This window comes from Aptenodytes patagonicus, chromosome 15 (genome assembly GCF_965638725.1).
Source record: "Aptenodytes patagonicus chromosome 15, bAptPat1.pri.cur, whole genome shotgun sequence".
Classification (NCBI taxonomy): Eukaryota; Metazoa; Chordata; class Aves; order Sphenisciformes; family Spheniscidae; genus Aptenodytes; species Aptenodytes patagonicus.
Genome location: NC_134963.1, coordinates 5138641 through 5158001, shown reverse-complemented (window position 1 = coordinate 5158001; position 19361 = coordinate 5138641). Strand labels below are relative to the sequence as shown.

The window sequence follows — 19361 nt, the reverse complement described above, 5'->3', positions numbered from 1 at the left end:
TATTATTCAGGGATAGAGCCTGCAATATGAATGTATAGCTTCCACCTGGGCTGCTTGAATTGAAGGTTTTGGACAAGATCTCGCAGCTGAAACCCTCGACAAAAGAAATAGGAAGGGATTCCCAGTTTTTTCACCTGGGAGTGTCAGCACTTAGGTTTGTGCTCGTGGTCCCTGGGTGTTTCACTGGAGCTGTGCCACGCAGGAGGACCTACCTATGTAAATCAACATTATTACCCCTCTCTACATTTCAGATGCTGTTAGTAATAACCAGCACAGGTATCTTAAATTCAGTAACACTTTTTTTCTGCAGTAGACCCTACCATGGAAATATAAAACAAGCCTAACAGAATCTAGATTAAATGCTATTACTTGTTGAAGATGCACTAAAAAAATAGTCTGCTTATAAATCTAATGGACAGTCAATTAGTTCAGTTCTGCCTTCATATTTCTTCCTCAGAGGAAATATATTTTTTCAGTCTATAAATGGCCAGCTCTTAAAAAGGTCTTTACACAGCCTATTACACTTGTGTAACACTCAATCCAGGCATCAGGCATCTGAAATACTGATTTATATGGTAGAATTGTTTACCAGTGGAGTGTAGCTTTTATGAAGCAGCACCAACTAATTAGGACGGTGGGTACCTGTACATGCTGGGAAGGAGGGAAGGTTCAGGAAAGTGCTTGTGTCAAGAGTAGGATAAGCATATTTCAGAGCATCCACAAATAGCGGGGTCGTGAGGTGTCTCTTCTAAGACCTTTTCTCTCATGCTTATCTTCACAGGGAGTTTATGAAAGGAATGCAAATGTCTTTATAAACTTTGCATTATCCTTCAGAGCATCAAAGTCTGACTTCAGCTTGGTAGCTAAGCAGCACTTAGAGTTAAAAGGAGGCTAGACGTTTTGTTTACCCTTTGTCACACATGAGGGTCAACGTGAGGGTGATACAACGAACAGTGCAAAAACCAAAGGTGGAATTAGTTCAGGCCTGTCGAGAACCTGATTCCAAGTCCACTGAAGTCAAAAGAAACCTTTCATCTATGACTCAGCAGGGCTCTGGATCAGGCCATAATTCCATATAAGTGCCGCCTGCCCCTGACATGTAGGAGTTACATGGCTGTGCTAGCAGAGTGGGTTTGGAAGTAGAATTAGTCGCGTGTTCATTGTTTGTGACCTTCACAAAAATAATTTCCCCTGATGCACTGAAGAAGACTGTCTGTTGTTGAAGAATGGCTTAGAAATGGCATACTGGCAAACTGCTTCTTGGGAGCGTTTTGACACAGGACCACCATGTCTTCATCGTATATCTGGCATAGGTTTATATTGGATTGATGGCTTAGGATTTATGGGATATTTGCTGTTGGTTTGGTGGAATCTTCCTACCTCTTCTCTGACATAGTTGTGGGTGAAGCACCTTCAGTGTCTCTCTGTCTATCTTATACAACCTCTTTCCACCTGAGGTGCATCTAATTGTTTTCTTTCACCTGGCAGTGCATTTTCTTCTTTTGTTCGAACCTCAGTCTTTGTAAAAGTTTTACAGTTGTTCTTTCAGACTTCCACTTTTGTCACATACTTCTCTCTTTCCCAGCGTCCCTCCCTCATGGATGGCAGCTGGTTATAAATGAGCCCATTCAGCATAAACAAAAACTAGACAGTCATTTACTGTGTAAAACATCTGGTTTGTGCCTCGCAGAGAACAGAACAAAGACAGTATATTTATTTCATGAGGTATTATTCAGAAAAGCATCTCTATTCAGGACAACACTTAAACGCATGCTTAAATCACATGGAAGTCTAAGTGTCAAGTTGAGCACGTACTTTTAGTGCTGTTCTGAACAGAAATGGACTCGAGTACATGCTTAAATGCTTTTCTGGAACATGACTGCCCATAAAGCTCTAGTAGACTATATTAGTTAGCTGGCACTAGTGTTATTAGTACTTCAACTCATTTAATTCAGGGTGCTTTTTGTAGAAGTTTCCGAATATTGATTAATAATACATCTTAGTTGCAAGTATTTATTGGTCTTCTCCAGCTGTCCTTAGCTTGTGGTCAATGCCCATTATTTTCTATCAATCTAGCTAGCAGACAGAAGCAAATGATAGTGAATATATCTCCCTATGCAAGCTGCCATCAAATTTTTCACTAAAATCCATTTCTTCTTCCACCAATGCTAATAATGGAATTTAAAGTTAGATTAGTTTGAAGCAACTTTTTTTTTCCTAACTGGCAAGCAATTAGTTTTATGGAAATTGAAAAATGGAAAAGCGGACTGATTCAAAGCAGTATTTCCTATTGCAGGCTTTTTAAGAAGGCCGAACTGAATCTCCATGAAAGCACAGATCATTCCTTGCCCCGCATGTGTGTCAAGTTTTGGGCCTGCAATAAGCACTGCTTAAGCAGAGACAAGCTGCTCTGTAGGCTTTCGGAGGCTGTTCCCCTCCAGTCCGCTTACGCAAGGCAGGGACCTCTGTAGCAACTCATTTGGAGTAATTAATCAAACTGCAGCCATACTGAGACACAGAGGAAGGCTGTGTTAATGGAGTCATTAGAGTGCCAGCACTGTGAATTGATCAGGATTACAGATAAATGTGGTAAAACATCTCTAGGTGGGATTTTGATGGGGAAAGATTAAAAAAATGTGTATATGGATGGCATTGCTTAGTTTGTAATACCCTACCTCATGTGTAGTTTTTCTCATCATGTATTTATGTCCCGAAAAGGGAAAATGGTCAACTTGCAACACTGTTAGCTGGAACAGTAAGGAAGAAATGCTGTTATTGTAATGCTTGATAATCACCTCCCAAATCACTGGCATGATTTGGGGCAAAGGGGTGGGAAGAGTTGCTGACGCCGTCTGGAGATCGTACCCAAATAGCACTGTGGTTCTGCCAAGCTGCAGACGTGCCTTCACACGTAATTGCATTACAGATTTCATTGCCACAGCAGCCAAACCTGTAAATGGCTCAAAAAGAGTAAATCCATGTGTCTGACAAAACCAGAACTTGATGGTCCAGATGCAACTTTTGGCTTAGAAAGTTGTTAAACCATTGACTGCAGGGAGCTTGAAGCGTGTGTGCAAGGAAGGGTCGCTCCTCTGCCCCATCCCTGTCAGAGGCAGGATTTTGGTTCATCAGTCTGACCCCTGTGGCATTCTCATGGTTTTATGCTTCTCTGATGCCCATCCTTCGTTTGTGTGTGTGTGTGTGTGCATACAGGACACGGAAGTCCTTAACACGGCCATTCTGACGGGCAAAACGGTGTCTGTTCCAGTCAAGGTTGTTGCCGTGCAGGAGGATGGGTCTGTGGTCGATGTTTCGGACTCCACCGAGTGCAAATCAGCTGATGAAGACGTCATAAAGGTGAGGCACCCCCATGAGGTGGAGAACGGAGTTTTCACCCTTTTCTCCTCCACCACCACCATATTGGGACCTAGCTCACATTCGGGATTTTACATCAACCAGTTGTTTTACAGTCATGGCTGTTTCTGCGGTGGCGGGTTGTTTCCACTGCATGATGAGGAGAGTGGTCTCCAGAGGTTTTGCAGGGTTAGCACGTTTCCATAGACTGACAGGGAGCCATTTGTGCTGGTGTGTTCATAATGGGAGAGAGGGCCAGGGATGCTGAAAGAGCAGTCCTAGTCTTTCTTCGCTGGCCAGCTAGTGCTGATGAGAAAGAACGTGTTGTCTGATACAACCCACTTGGGAAAAGTCAACTCCCTACACAAGGATCTTTGTTCTTGTGTGGCTTTTCTGCATCCATTATTTAATAGTAATAATGCAGTATATTGTAACAGCGTGCAGCAAGGCTTCCTACATGCTTTTGACTGCATCACCTGCTTTCCAGTTTGGAATTTCTTACAAGTAAAGATACTGAACTGTACCAAAATCTGGAGGAGCATGACAGAGAACAGAAAATAACAACCACATTGCCACATTGCAAAAATTCTTAAAATAAGAGCTGGGAGCTTTTAAACAATGTTGTGTTATTGTTTTTTTTTTTTTAAATAATATTTTCAACTGGTCCTCCCTCCCTGACATTGAGATGAAAATAGCATTAATGTGACTTTATCACGACATTGACTGCATGACTTCTGACACCATTGCATGGCTTTCAGCTTTTAGCTCATTATTATTTTTAGGCATAAAAGAGGTACTTTTGAATATATTTAATAGGTTTATTTGTTTTATTATGTGGTATGGGGGTGGTTTTTTCTTGTTTTAAATGAATTTAAGAATCGACTACAATTAATTCTGTATAGGGGTGGGGGGGTTTTGTATTATTTATGAATTTCTTAGGGTAGTTCTAGAAAGGTAGTTTCTTTGTCTCAATTTCAGGAAAGTGCAGTATATTATATATAAATGCTATAGAAATAGGGTAATATAGTAATCCTTTTTACATAGTAATCCTGTAACCTGCAGATCTTATGATAAACTCTCTCTGTAGCTTTCAAGAAACAAGTTCCTCCCCATATTCTAGCTATCATGTCATGTGTGAATGTATTCCAGACCTGAGCACTTCTTTAAGTTTTCTTCAGATTGCATTGGAAAGCCACATCCTTTACCTGTGTACTTTTAACCTATTATTATAACCTCTTTGTAGATAAGACTGCAAAGGTCCTAATAGATAGCTTGTACTTTGTCAGATAAATTTTCATGTTCTTTAGCTGGCTAAAGAATTGCACACAGCAAAGCTATTTATTTTGAAGATGATATGCTGGAACAAAAAAATCACCTGCTTATTTTTGACAACTCTGAATAAGCTTGTTACCAATTTTTGGAATAAATTACATCCTCTAAAACAAACAAAATTTCATTACATTTTAGGTCCAACAACAAAGAAATTCCTTTGCAGTTAAAGAGCTTCAGAGCAACTGTACATTTTGTAGATATTTCCTCTTTCTGAGACCTATAGGTCGGTGAAAGATGACATCCGTTTAATCCTAAGTAGCTATAGGAAAGGCAAGATGGGTTTGGGCAAAAGCCTTAGTCAGGCAACCTCTACTTGCTTCCAACTTTTTTCATTAAGATTTATCTCCATTTAATATGAAGGCAAATCATTCATAAATAAGATTCAAGTTATTGGGCAGAGGCATGTGTGCCGTTGTATCCTCAGAGGAGTTGATAGCTTGGGGCTTAGTTATACAGTAATGATGCCTAGCAGTTTTCAGACCTCAAAGCATTTTGCAAAGGACATCAGTATAATACTCTCTTTTCATGAAAGTGACTGTTCCAATGTTTAGCCTCAGCCAGTGATGGAATAGGTCTCTTGAGTCTCTAGCCTGTGCTCTAGCTTCTATATTTTCCCTTATATATCAGATGGGGAAAGAAAAAAAATCACGTTTTTGTTTTCTGGAAACCAAATTTGCTTGAAAGTCCTTACCAGAAGGAACACGAATGAATATCTTTGTTTATGACTAACTTAATTGTCAAAGGAACGGAGTCTCTTGATAAATTTTGCTATTCCTTTTTTGCTGTGTACCATACAGCTATTATCTGATTAGTGGCTATTATTTATCAGTTCACAACAAATTGTTCATATTATAAACTCAAGTACCATGTTATATATCATCAACATATTGCTGAGACTGTCTTTTCTTTGCACTTCAGAAAACCAGATCCAGATCTAAAAGATGGTGTATGTGGACTTCTGTTTCTATAAATTGAGTTTCTAGTATTTCTAGAACTTGCTGTAGTTAGAGAATACTGGACTGAACCAAATAGCAAAAGGTCAGGAAAAGGACTCCTATTCTTCTTCCACTAATAAAATTAGTATCTGCAGACGTCAGGGAGATGTTGCATTTCAAAACACTGCCTGTTTAAAGTCCATTTAGTTCAATCAGCAGTTGTCCATATGGTTATCCTGTCAAAGCTGGGCATGAAGTCGTTCTGGTTCCCAAATTTAAAAGGTCCACTGAAGCTGGCAACTAAATAAGACTTGACATGACCTCTGTGAGCAGAGACAGGATTTCCAGTTGCAGTTGTGGATTTATACACTTCAAGAAAGTAAAGCTCTTGCCCTTTGACCATCTTCCTTTCTTGCTTTTTCAAAACAGGTTGTATTTCTAGGTGGCATTAGACCTGCTCTAAAGCACCGTCAAGTTGATGAGTGTCCTCCCATTCCTTTCAGTGATCTGGATAGTGCAGACCAAAACACAAGCCAAAATTCTGCACAGGTTTTACAAGATTTGCACTATAATTCCCCTTTTTTTTCGGTAGTGACTAAGTTGGGTATAAATCAGGTCTTCATTTGACTGCTCTGTGAAATTATTTGGGTATCAAATCACTGACAGAAGAGAATGCCTCTGGGACTCTTTCCCAGACCTGGTACCCAACTCTAACATATTGACTTAATGAACAAAACCAAGAGATCTGAATGTCGTCTTCGCTGAGTTCATCTTGCCTCATCCTGGTGATACAAAATGGGAGTAATGTTATTTTTGTGAAAATTGCAGCATCCTTATAATGGATTTTGGTCACAAATTACTGAGAGGTGCTCTCAGACTGAATGCTATTCAGGCATAATTTTTTAACTGGAAATATATGTATTGGTTGCAAGATTGAATCCATAATGATTAATTAGCTGAGTTAAAATTTAGTACAGGGTTTATGTGCCTATATTTTTTCAGAAAAATACATATTCCCTTTACAAGCCCCTTTGGTAAAGTCAATATTGACTTTGCTTCCAAATTTGTGTTGCCTTTTCTATATAGGTGGTACTGCTAAACCCTCTAATAAGAGTTGTCAGGCATTTTGGATGTAATTGCCTAATCTTAAGCTTCTTTTCACTGTTAATTCTGCCTTTATTGTTTCTTTGTAATTGGAGAGATATTCATATTCTTTTGGGCAGAACAGTGTGTTGCATTCTTAACCTTTTATTTCTGTTTAATAGCTAATGATTTAATAGACAATTAATGAGACAATTCTTTGATCACTGCTGTGACACCATTATTTTCAATTAAGACACAATGAATTGGAGCTAGTTTAAATAAAACCAGACCTTGGCCCCGGCTATTATGTATTTATACAAAAAGTGCTTCTCTGGGCAGCTACCTAGATATCACCTTGATAGAAATTCTACTCAGAGATGGTCAAATAGATAGATGATGTACAACTGATTTATTTGTAGGCAAGAGATGTTAATATTTCCTATTTTAAGCCATATATTCCCTCACCCTAACAGTTTAATAGCTTCCCAGCAAGAGAATATTTCAGTTCCCATTTTTCAAAGCCTACCTAATTAGTGGTAAATATAATGAAACACACCTATTACTTTTTGACCTTGCATTTTCTGACCTTAGCGTGACTTGATCCTGAAAGGAATCTCACAGGTAAACTTGCTCAGTTCAGCTACAATCCCTGGTACCTAAAATTGCTGGTCCCTACAGTTGGACATAGGTCGTAATACTGACCAACCATTTTAACTTGAACTGGCTAGCCTCTAAAAATTTTTGATGGCAACGTTACTGTAAGTCAGTGAAACTCTTAACGCTTATTCCGTTATTGAAAAGGAACATTTAATTCTGTTGGCATTTGAGGGAAAAGATTGGCTTTATGATTAAGGCACTGAAATGCTTCTCAGCATTAATTTCCATATCTCTTGCTGGTTTCCTGTGTGACTGTGGGTAAATCACTCATTCCCCTTGGAATCTCGCTTCCTTATCTGCAAACAAGGCAGAGAAATACATCCTTTTCCCAGCCTCAGCCTTCCTTATGTAGTTTCTGAAGCTACTGTTGACTCTGAATGGACAAAATCCTTATCTCCACTAGAGTCTCATTAACTTCAGTGGTCTTCTGCCACGGACTCACTTGAAGGACTTCTCTCCCAGTGTCCCGCTTTTCCTGCAAACCACAGCTAAATAGGGTTGTGAAGCTGAAAAGAAAGAAGTGGTGGAAACTTGATAGAATTTATGCACAAATTATTCAGCTACTCTGGTGATGGGCAATACACTGAGAGATAAAGGAGCTGTAGGCATGGTGGGATGAACCTTTCTATATGTGTGCTGAACCATGGGGCCCCAGTCTTCACAGGTGGGGAAAAAAAACCTTGAAGCTCCAAGCAAGGTCCATGCACTCCTTTTTCTTCCCTGCAAAAGTGCCTTTAAAAGCCTGAACCATAGTAATTTCACATGACGAAAAATTCTGAAAACATTGTAGTTACGTGGTAGTCATAAACATCACCCACAAAGCAGCATCAAGTGAGGAAATTATAATGAGGACAGCTTCTTAGTCCAAATGTTTATCTCAGTAGTGTACAAATGAAAGGGAGACAGCTGCCCAATTAATTCATTCTTAGATTAGTCATATTTTCATGTCCTTTGCGAGTTATGCAGAAATTGACTGATGGTTCAAATTAATCTCTGCAGTAATTCAAATGGCTTCCATGGACTTACACCATGGACTAATTTAGCCTATTTTTTTTGTAACAGAAAGGGCCCTCAATTGAACAGAAGGGAGTTAGAGGGCCTCATCCTGCCCATTTCTGCCCGCATGTAAAGTGCGACAGAAGCAGGCTCAGTGTGCCCAGGCAGAGGCATACATTAAGAACAATGGTGCTTTGATAATATACCATGAACTCCGTCTGTGCGAGAATGCACTTTTCTTGTTAGCTTGCTAGAGGAAAGCACTTCAATGCATTATTTTTCACCTTTTCATAATTTCCTGTCTAATTATAATGAAAGTAAAATTCAAACCATTCCTACCCCCTACATTTCTAACACAAACCTTATCTTGAACTCTCCATAATTAACGTTAAAACAATAGAAGACCTAATTTTCCTAGCAGCAGTCAGCTAGGCTTTATCTAATGTGTAGTAAAAATAGTGTAAGAAAGGCAGGAAACATAATAGCTGAAATAGATTGAATCTGAGGAAGGTTCTTCCCTCTTCTACACAAAAAGCAGATGAGCAACTGAGGATCTTATTCAACAACCCTGGGCACAGTGATCTCTAACCCCAGCGCAGTAACTGCTACAGGGAACCATGGGGAAAAAAAACCCAAGGGAAAGGGAGGGATACTGCGGTTCTCCAATTTAGATTGGGAACAATTCCTTGCTGCAGACTCACAGCACTTTCTTAGGACAATTTACAGAAATGGAGTTGTTAAATACAACTATTTATGCAGGAGCTCTGAAAACAAAGCCAGAGCTTGTAATTTGCAAGTTCCGCAGCTGCTTCGCCATTGAAGTATGTGATCAAGAATGTGATGTACATAAAATGGAGCTAACCTTATTTCTCCATCTATCATATGTATACTATGTACATAAGAGTACCTATCACTACATTACCCAAGAGCTTTATTTTGTGGTCACTCGTGTAGAAATTAGCTCACTCCAGGAGTCCAAACTCTTTCTGCAAGCAGTGAAAATACTCTCTTCTTGTTTATACGATGGATTTACTTTGGTGCCAGTTGGTTTGTTACACAACTCATTTTGAACTAGATCTTATTCTTTAAGTGGTTTTTTTCTTCAGTGTTTCTGAATGGTTCAAGATTGACAGCCCTGGAGGCTTAACCACTCTGTCTTGCCCCAAAACAGTGGACAGGTCGGGGCTTGCGGCAGGCAGCTGTTCAACTAGAAAGCTTTTGAAGTGCGACTGTTTAATTTGGTGAGTCCATCTCCCTGTCCATGCTTTCCTTTTAATCTCACCTGATTAGTGCCAGTGAGTCAGTATCATCAGCTCCATGAAATCAGCTGTTAACAACCTCAAGTCACTGTCAGCTTCATCTCCATCCGTCTTTGGGAGCTGGGAGGTAACGGACCCTGCAGTCCATTACAAAGCCCCTGAAATAATGACTCCCCTGATGCCTGGCAGAGGCAAGAGGTTTACGGCAGTGAAGCATTCCTCAGCTGAACAGGATTACTTAGGAGATGAGGATCGTGCTTGGGGCCGAGGAGTTCTGGTTTACCTCTCTGCTTTACTCCAGACTTCCTCTGTGAAGCTGCTGGTCTCTGTCTCAGTAGCGCCACGGTGATGATAGGGATGCTCCTGGCCCAGTAGGATTTACTGGCAAGAAACCTGTTGAAGACTGTGCATCTTGTCTTTTGTATCTGTAGACAGGTATGCCTAAGTTAGAGCAATAATTAAATATCATTGAGCTGCTTGCAATTCATCAAACTTACAAATTAGAGCTTCTTACGATTTCTAGTTACTTTGGCCAAAAAACCCACCCCTTTTGCCCCCATACAAAGTTAATCTTCATGAGTCATAAGAGATAGGCAGGAGAGTACGGCAGATCTCTCTACAGTATGTCGGCTGTTGAATTCAGGATTTTGCTTTTTGTTGAAATATCAGAGGTTCTGACATTCAGGTCACCAGATCCTGCTAATTAGTTTTCTAGCTAGACAAAGTATGATCAGAAAAGAGTAACAAAGCCACTTACTGCATATTAAAGATTTATCTTAAAAACCACTCTTGTTACACAGCAACAAGTTGAATTCTATATTGTTTTGTGATTATGCCAAGCTAAAACTTTGGGTCTAGAATCATATTTGCACACAAAACAGCTCCATGTATAGCAATAATGATGCCAATGAGGCAATCTCGCAAAATCACATATTGAAGAATTAATATTCTCTACACAGTACACATTGTACACAGTTTATAGCAAAATATATGTGTGTATCTTCCTGAAGCTATTTTTAAACACACACAGTCTTCAAAGCCAGCTTGAGAAAACAGTGTTTTGTCTGGGAGAGGATCCGTTAAGAACAGACCGTGCCGACATGTGCAATTACACAGATTTCGGCAGAGATGCTTATGGTGTCTTCCAAAGGACCAGCTGCTGCTTCAGAGGAAGAAAACAATTCTATGTCTTAGCATTTGGCTGTTCTGAGAGCAGAAATGCAAAGGGCATGGATCCCAGTCCTGGGAAACAATCATTAGCCTGAACGGCGATATTGCTTAGGATAAACTCTGAATATTTTATACTAAGAGATGCACAGAGTAAACAACCCAGTCCAGGCTCAACAAAAGCAAATGCAGCGATAAGTAGCTGTTGTCGGGAGAAAATGACAAACTTCTGGAGGCTTTTCCTCCAAGTTCTGTAGGAAATTAACTCTGCTTTATAAACTTTAATGCAGCTGGCCATTTAAATATTTTAATTGCAGATGCGCGAACCTCATGGATTCCGAGGCTTTTATACCTCTTGAACTATCATTCTGGCTGGGCAAATTAATTCAGATTCCCATTGTCATCAAAACCCCGGGGGCCAAAACGTGCTCTCAGCAAAAGTCATGCAACTGTGTGAAAGGCATTGGAGTGACAGAGGTGTTCCAGAGGGCAAAATTTGCTCCATGTGAAAGTTAAAATAGCCATTAACTGTCAGCTATGGGATGAGAAAAAGTCTTTTATCTTCCGCCCTCTTCACTGATGCGATAGTTGAGAGAAGTGGGATTGGGCAGCAAATGATCCTTTCTGGATGGCATAGCATCCCATTTTAAGTAAACAATAGTGTTTTGGGCACCAAAAATGTACATTAAAATGTACATACAATCCTGAACCTTTCAACCCACAAACAGGCTTTGTTTCCAGAGAACTTTGTGCTGAGGCGGCTCGGCAGGGATCGGCACGCTCCACAACCAAACCTTTGCATCCCCCTGGCTCTGTGGGTCACAGTCGGATTTTGAATGCAGCTTGAGTATATGTTTTTGTGGTTTAACTTATCCACACCTGTGTTTTAGTAATGTGTTCTGAGATGCATTCCCTTGAGATACATAATTGGAGTTGAGGATGGAGATGATGAGGCTGACACGCCACCGTCATTTTGAAGTGCGGTTAATTTATTTGACATAAAAAGCACCTACCATTGACAGTAACCAGCTCCCTTTCTTCTCTGTGGTAGAAGAAATTTTGGTTCTTGCTATGTTTTTAATTATTAATATTTTTGCATTCTCATCATACAGAATTGGAAATCAGAATGAAAACCATTTTGATTTCCTTCATGGGAACAGCAACAAGAGGAGAAATAACATGTAGCTAGGCAGATCTGTACCTTTGTACATCAGGATTGGGGTGTGTCTGGGATTTTGAGTGGAATGGGGAAAATCCAGCCTTAAAGAATAAATACTGGATTAATGAGCTGGACAACTTATTAAATAAGGATGAAAGAACAAAGTGAAGTTATAAATGGTATTTCTTTTGCCATTAGCATGAAGTACAGGGAATGGAAGATAACGCACTGGGTTGTGGCTTTTCTCTTCTTCCAGTTGTGTTACGCACTCTAGTGAGAGTGCCCGTCGGCTTCAGTGGGAACAGTGGCTTCGGGGTTAAATAAATGGCAGGGTTTAGCATTTTGGTTTGTGTTGTGGATTCTGAAGGTCTGATTTATACTGAACTCACTGTACCGAAACATTCACTCCCACATCAAAGACTTCCTTTAATTGCTAGAGAGGTAAAGAGTTGCCTTTGTGAGTTGAGTCAGGCTATTGGAGCATGGTCCAGGTACATCTTTAAAAAAATCAAAAGTGTCAAGCAGTGATTAAAACTTTAAAGTTTGCAGTTGTTCAATAGGAAGTAGAAGCTAAATCCATCGCCTCTACATTTTACAACTCCTCAGTGGGGCAGATTTGGAATTCTGTGACGCTCGGCTGGGGAATTAAGCAGCTTTCCACTGAATTCAGTGTGAAAATGAATCACTGTTTTGTTAATATCAGGTTGTTTAATTTTACTCCTTTGATGAATTTCTCCTGAGGAAAAGCACTGGAAGCGCTCCGCGGTTCTAGAACAAACAAGCATATTGCTCGTGTGTTTCTGTTAAAATAGTCGGTGGTCAAACAGCTACCAGCGTTGGCACTGATAACGCCATCTCCTAGAGTCCATGCCCTGGAAGACAAACAGCAACTTCAGTCACCTTAGGACTGCCGTTCCAGACACCTGGTCAACATTTTTATTTTACATTTGGTACAGATCTATTGACAACTGTATGGCAAAAACTTGATTTTGTTTAAAAAGTATGGCAGTTTAGATTCAAAAGCACACATGCGGTACAAAAACAGATTCCCTCAGCAAACTGTGAGGCAATATAATACTGGTGCATATAAGGCCATATGTATTGATACATACATGTATAGAAATTAATATGTGCATGCGGGGGGGTGCATATAAATGCCCTTCTCATGCATACATATATATATACACACACACAGACAGACATGGTAACCATGGTCAGTAGACATATAAAACAAAGCCTTTGCTTGGAGGACTTTATAGCAGAGACTAATCCTTTTCTGACATTCTTCTGCATTTTCTTAGCCTCTACACCCACCTTTCTTTGCCACGTTTTTAAAATGCAGCCTCCAACAGGCATTTTTACAAACTTGGTTTATTCTGTCATTCCACAGGCAGCACAGTGAATCCCTCCACCCCCACCGCTTTAATCTACCGTGGCCTGTGGAGCTATGGAGAGGATGGGCTCCACGCCAGTCTGGACCACTGTCTCATCAGTGGTCTGAAATGGGGGTGCAACTGCTGGGCACCTGCTCTGCTTTTCAAAACGTGCCCAGAGAAAAGGTCTCTGGCCGTGACTGACAGGTTCGCTGGGTGACACATCTGGGTGGGAGACGTCCTGAGACCCAGCGTTTGTCATTAGCACAGGGAGGCATGGTGTCCAGAGGAGTGATTGATGCGTGTGGGTGGTTTGGCTCGATGGGAGGCAGGCTTCGTAAACACAACCGGCGCTTTTAGAGGTAAAATGCTCTGCTTTGGTTCATCCACTCAAAACAGGGGAAAGTCAGAGCTTGCAGGTATGCTCTGACCAGTGAATGAGTAACACTGCAAAAATGGCAAAGTCAGACAGATCTATGCTATATATAGATGTGTGCTTCCCTGAGTATAAAATCTATGTGATACACATTACAAATATTATAATGATCTCTCCTGTTCTGTTTTTGCTCCCATAATTGTGCAAATAGCTCCATTTACTGAGTGAGAGTAAGGACTACTCGTGTAGATATGGCCTTCCAACACTGTAAAAATACATTTTAGCAGCTTGTAGTCAGCAGCTAACATGCTCTGCAGCTCCTTCAAAGGGAATTCCAGCCTGCTCCTGCTAGAGAGCACCTGTGATGTCCTATGGGCTGAGCAACACAGTCCTGCCCTGGGCTGGAGAATAAAACCTCCCATAAACATGAGCCCGGATCCAAAACCTGTCATGAGCCAGAGAAAAGGATGTATTGTAATAAACAGGTGAATAATGAACAGAGATACATGAACTCTTGCAATTGTCACGAAAAGGCTGTAAAATGCATGTATACGTCATTGAAGAAGATTTGGGCGTCTAATTGAGTTGCATGCATTTATTATTTGGGGAGTGCTGACAATGTACTCAACCCTGTATAAAAATGGTGTGGACACAATGCCTACTCCACAGATCTCACAGCTCAACAAGAGTTACACACGGCTTGCTACAATATAGACATTCTGGGAGGTAATCCTTTATTGAGTTACTTGTACAAATACCCAGTGCAGCTTAGCAGTGAGGAGGGGAATGACATTACCCAGGGAACGGAGAATGGAGATTGCCCAGCAGGACTGCCAGCAAGGGGGAGTTCCTTGCTTGAGATGCGTTGTCGGAAATGCTAAGTTCCTAGCAGGAAATGCTATCTCCTATTTATATGTTTTATTTATTTGCTCTTTTCCAATTGCTGCTTCTGAGATTCCTGTTTGGATTTAATTTGCAACCCCTCTCCAACGGCTCTCAGGTTTCCTTCTGAAAACATAAGAGAAAATCCTTAAGACACACAGTCCTCCCTTAGGTCTCTCACACTCAACATTATCCACTGCAGAGCAAAATTAACATAGGCCCTTCCTTATTGTTTTCCTCCTTAATTCATTTCTTTCTATAGAGGCTCAAGCGCCAATTTTCCAAGCGAGTTTTTAATCGCCTGAGCCCAGCATGATTACTGTCTTCCAATCTAGTTTCCATTTGATGCAATCAGTATTTCAGAATACAACGATTATTTTTTTCCCCAAATCTGAATGCTATATGGCCAGCTGATAACACTTGGCTGCAAAGAAACATAAAATACTGATAGTGCTGTGTGAAAGAATATAACCTTTGATTGTGAGGTCTTCCCCAGCCAAGTGCATGAAGGTGATGTGAAGCGGTTTCGTGAGATGGGGCACAAAGAAATTTATTATTCCGATACTAATAGCATAGGCTGGGGAGGCGGGAGGGAGGGAAGGAGAAGACGGGAACACGGCGTGCTGAAGTATTTCTCACTGCTGGAATGTTTGCTTTGAAAGGGCCTTTCAAGAGTACATGTTGCCAGGGGAGATTTTCTCTCCACATCTTTTATTGCCACCCCACAAATAAAAGATTTCAATACACCAACACTGGAAAACTTCAGAGTTAAATACTCCCTGCCATGCAGAAGCTGTAGCCTTTTAGATTTCCCCAACCTGTAGTGAGTTTAGCATGAGAGATGATCAGTGTAAAACGAGAAAATCCTTCCGTGGAGTAAATCCTTCATTGCTGTGTTTTAAAGCACATCTTGTGCACTATAAATGACAAACAAACATTTGCAAAATTACTGAGTGAAGATCAGGACCTCAGTACCATAAGCAAGGACAAAGTAACACTGAAGCAAATAGAGGGTAGAACAGAAACAGCGGCTGCAAATACAGGGATGCATTTTTCTTAGAGCAGACTGCCAGAGTTGTGTCTCTCCTCCTTACAGCCTATCCTGCAACACCTCCTGTGTTAGCCTCCTCCTGCGGAGGCCTAGGGATGGCTTTTTGTCTCTTTATGCAACGTAACACTGGGAGGAAACCACACGGCTGCAGCTGGATCCTAAATAATTGCGCTTAACCATGGTGAGATGGGGAAGATCCAGCCAGCACCGTTACAGTGGAGAGTTGAGATACTGGGAGGTTTCTCTTTTGTGCTGTTTGTTTAATAAAGCAAATGCCCACAATGTATGGATGTTTCCCAGTATTCTCTGTGGATACCATGCAACTGTAACTATGTAAGTTACAGCTTGTTTGTTTTTTACAATGTTGTTGGTGAGTATGGTTGTCTAAAGTCTAGTAGACAGCCATTTGCTAAGACCTTCTGTCCCTAGCAAACTTGACAATGTAGCTTGTTTAATCGCCTTATGTTATTATTGATATTTTCATCTTGTGTAACTAATTTTGCTGAGGAAAAACATATCATTGCCAACTTAATTCTTGTAAGAAAATGCCTCCAGCTTCGGCCCATTTGAAGAATACACAGGTGGTTTTGTACAGGAGCGTGACTCCTTGGAGGAGGTTGCTGACATTGTGTGAGTGTCCGTGGGTCAGGATGAGAAGGAATCCTATTTAGTGAGACTGAAGAGATTTTGAAGGTGGCTGCTGTTGCCTGTCTTTCAAATAATTATTTTTCTGTCTGTCATGGGGAGTTCAGAAAGAGCTGCAGCAAGCTCCGGGAAAAGCCTGAAGTACCTGAAAATGAAGGTGATTCTAAATAAAGAAGGCTAGGATGAGACTGAAAGACAAGAAAAGAACTAAGGAAAAGAAATATAAGGTATCCTGAAAAGCAGGAATCTGACCGGAGCGGCTCATCCCTTCCCAACTCCCTAACTCAGCGCAGGACGTTGGTGCAGCCTTGCCTAATGCCTCTGCTGCAGCTACAGCCACTGAGCGTGTCTCCTCGGCTCTCCAGGAAGGCCGAGGAGATATCCACTAGTGCTGTCTAACTGTCGTCAACTGAGTTGGCCTTTTTGCCTCATGAGAAATGGACCCTTTGTACCAAACCTTTTCCATGGCTTCTGAAGACTCTGGCAGTGCCTTTCAGGTGCTGCAAAGTGTGTGAGATTCAAGCCTCAAAGTGCAAGTGTGTTTTCTAGCTAGCAGCCTCTTGAGCAGCACAGGAAACCAGAAGTGTGTTTTGGTTATTCTAGTTTGAATAAAATCCTGGCTGAATAATCCCCTTGAACCTGAGTGCATAGCTAGAAATGAAGTGGGCTATAGATTGGCAAGGCAGAATATATCTGCACAAGAATGGCCCTTAATGCTGAATCAATAAGCGCAAACGCCCTGCATTGAACACGAGTTCACTGAAAACTGGTGACCTACACCAGCTGCAGAGACTGTCATGTTAGGCAACAAGGAAGGCAGCAAAGTGTAGAAAAGCAAACATCTTACTACCACAAAAAAGGGTGCTCTTTCAAGTTAAATCAATAGGACTACATCTATGACCTGCATAAAACATGAGACTTTAATAGAGTTGTTTCAGTAAACAGAATCTAATGGCTTTGGTAGCCACAAACTGACATCAGAGATGCCTGCTGCAGGGGGATGTCATGCTATAAAGATGAGATATTGGCAGACAGAAATAATTTCCTTTAAACTCATGAGCTCTCCCCTCTTCAAAAGTTTGGAGTATTTACATTTAAGGACCATGTCAGTGGTGAGAACCCGTGTGTCCTTTTTCATGTTAGCCTTTAGCAAACAGAAGATAAACTGGACATACAATAGTCCCTGGTACCTGCCAAAGTGATTTCAATGGAAAGACTCGTTTGGCTTTGTCAAAGATCGGTGCATGTCCACCGTTCTCTCTCCAGCGTGTCTGCAGGCAGAGCTCCAAGCTGGGATGTTGTAAGCCCGGCTGCTCGAGCAGCGTAGGCAAAGGTCACAGGAACATCCTGACTCTGCCCCCTTGCTGCTCAGTGGCAAAAGACATCCCCAGCAAGACGGAGGTTTGCGGGAGAGGTTCCAGTTACACTAGAAGCTCAAGAGCTCATCTTTTAGAGGTGGTTTTGATAATCCTTCCTTAGGCGTTGAAATTTCCTCAGGCAGAGGGGGAGACACCTCCCTTGTGGCTGCATATCCCACTGGATCGCAGGCTTCTGTGCAGGTGTAGCAAGCCTTTTGGCTTTGAGACACTGACTGTCCAGCTCTTAAATGTCTCAAAAGGGTCATCTTAGGCACTCATCACCAATGTAAATTAAGAGGATGGGGGGATCCCACTCTCTTAAGCCCCTTTTGAAAGTCTTTATGTGTGGAGAATAAAACAGATAGGGGAAGCCACATAGCTATAAGCTCTAAGAGCTTAAACGGACAAAAACGAAAGAAGAGCTGAAAAGAAACAGCTGAAAAGGAAGAATATGAAGTCTCTCAGAGAATGAGGTGAATGGACAGGAAAAAAAAATGTATGGTTATTGGCAGCAGGTGTAGTTAAAATCCTAAAGAAAACTTCACTAAGAGCCTCCTTTGCCACAGAATTGGGATATCAATGCAAGAAACTATTTGAAGATTTCAGGATGGAATAGGAAATGAAGCCACAGAGGTGGAGATGACAGCCATCCTATCACAGCGTCCAAAGTGCACTTGCAGCACAAACATTGTAAAAAAAAAAAATCCATGTGATGTCAGCTGAGAAGCCAGTATTAAGAAAACGCCAAGATCAGTGAAGAAGAGAAGGAACATAAGTTTCTTAAAGTAAACAAAGGCAAAATCTAGTGAGCCTCCAGTGCTGATTTTCACAGAGAGTATAAAACCACAGTATAGCACCTGTTACCCTGTGGTAGGAATGCCTGGGATACAATATTAGTTGCACAGGACTTGTGTTCTGTTTGGGCAGAAATGTGGCAGTCCTAGCACTGGATTACATCATCTCTGTTTAATTTGTATGAATGGGGAAGGAAGTCTCTCCAGAGAACAATAGTACAAAAGAAAAATTATGCATTAATTAAAAAATGAGATCTGTGCGTCACATTAACTTGTTTTTTGTAGCTATAGCAAGCTAGGAGATGAAAGTAAGGTGACAACCTAGGATTTGATGTGAAAGTAGTTTCTGTATTTGTGCATGGAATACCTCACATCTGGATTGCACCTCTCTGGTTGTTCATCTAATCATATCCCTCTGAGTAAGCCTGCTTGGGACCGGCAGTGTGACTAAAATTGATATAAAATCTCTGCTAACTTTAAACTAACTAGTTTGGGTCACAGCCACGGCAAAGAATTCATCTTGGGCTGACTCGAGCCTGCACTACATGTAAAATTGTAACACATTTTTACCAAAACCCAGGCTAACCAATGTACAGCTCGATCAGGTACATTTGCCAGTGCTGTCAACCTGCTTTGTATTCACATTACCTAGCTAGTTTATTTCCATTTTGCTTTCCTTGTCTCTTCTTCTAGTGATTCTTAACATAGGCTTTTCCTATCCTTTTTTTTTAGGGATTTTTAACAAAGCACCATTTTTAATGACACCATTTTCTTTCCAGACACAATCTGGAAGTATTGTCTTTTTTTTACATTGTCTACATCTTCATGCATTCAGTAGCTCTATGTGTGTAACAACAGCAATAAACCCAACAAATTTACTGTCTAAGCGCCTGTTTGCCCCAGTGTTCGAGCAACTCGCAACTCTGACAGCATTTGACCC

The 19361-nt window shown here is 41.0% G+C and overlaps 1 protein-coding gene across 1 annotated transcript in view; it reads left to right on the top strand.

The window, feature by feature from the left end:
• Window positions 1–19361, top strand: part of LOC143167425 (transmembrane protein 132B-like) — a 263937-nt gene that overhangs the window by 211645 nt on the left and 32931 nt on the right. The window contains exon 5 of the mRNA XM_076352854.1: window positions 3214–3357. Coding sequence (XP_076208969.1) covers window positions 3214–3357 — 144 coding nt within the window. The remainder of the gene's footprint in view (window positions 1–3213; window positions 3358–19361) is intronic.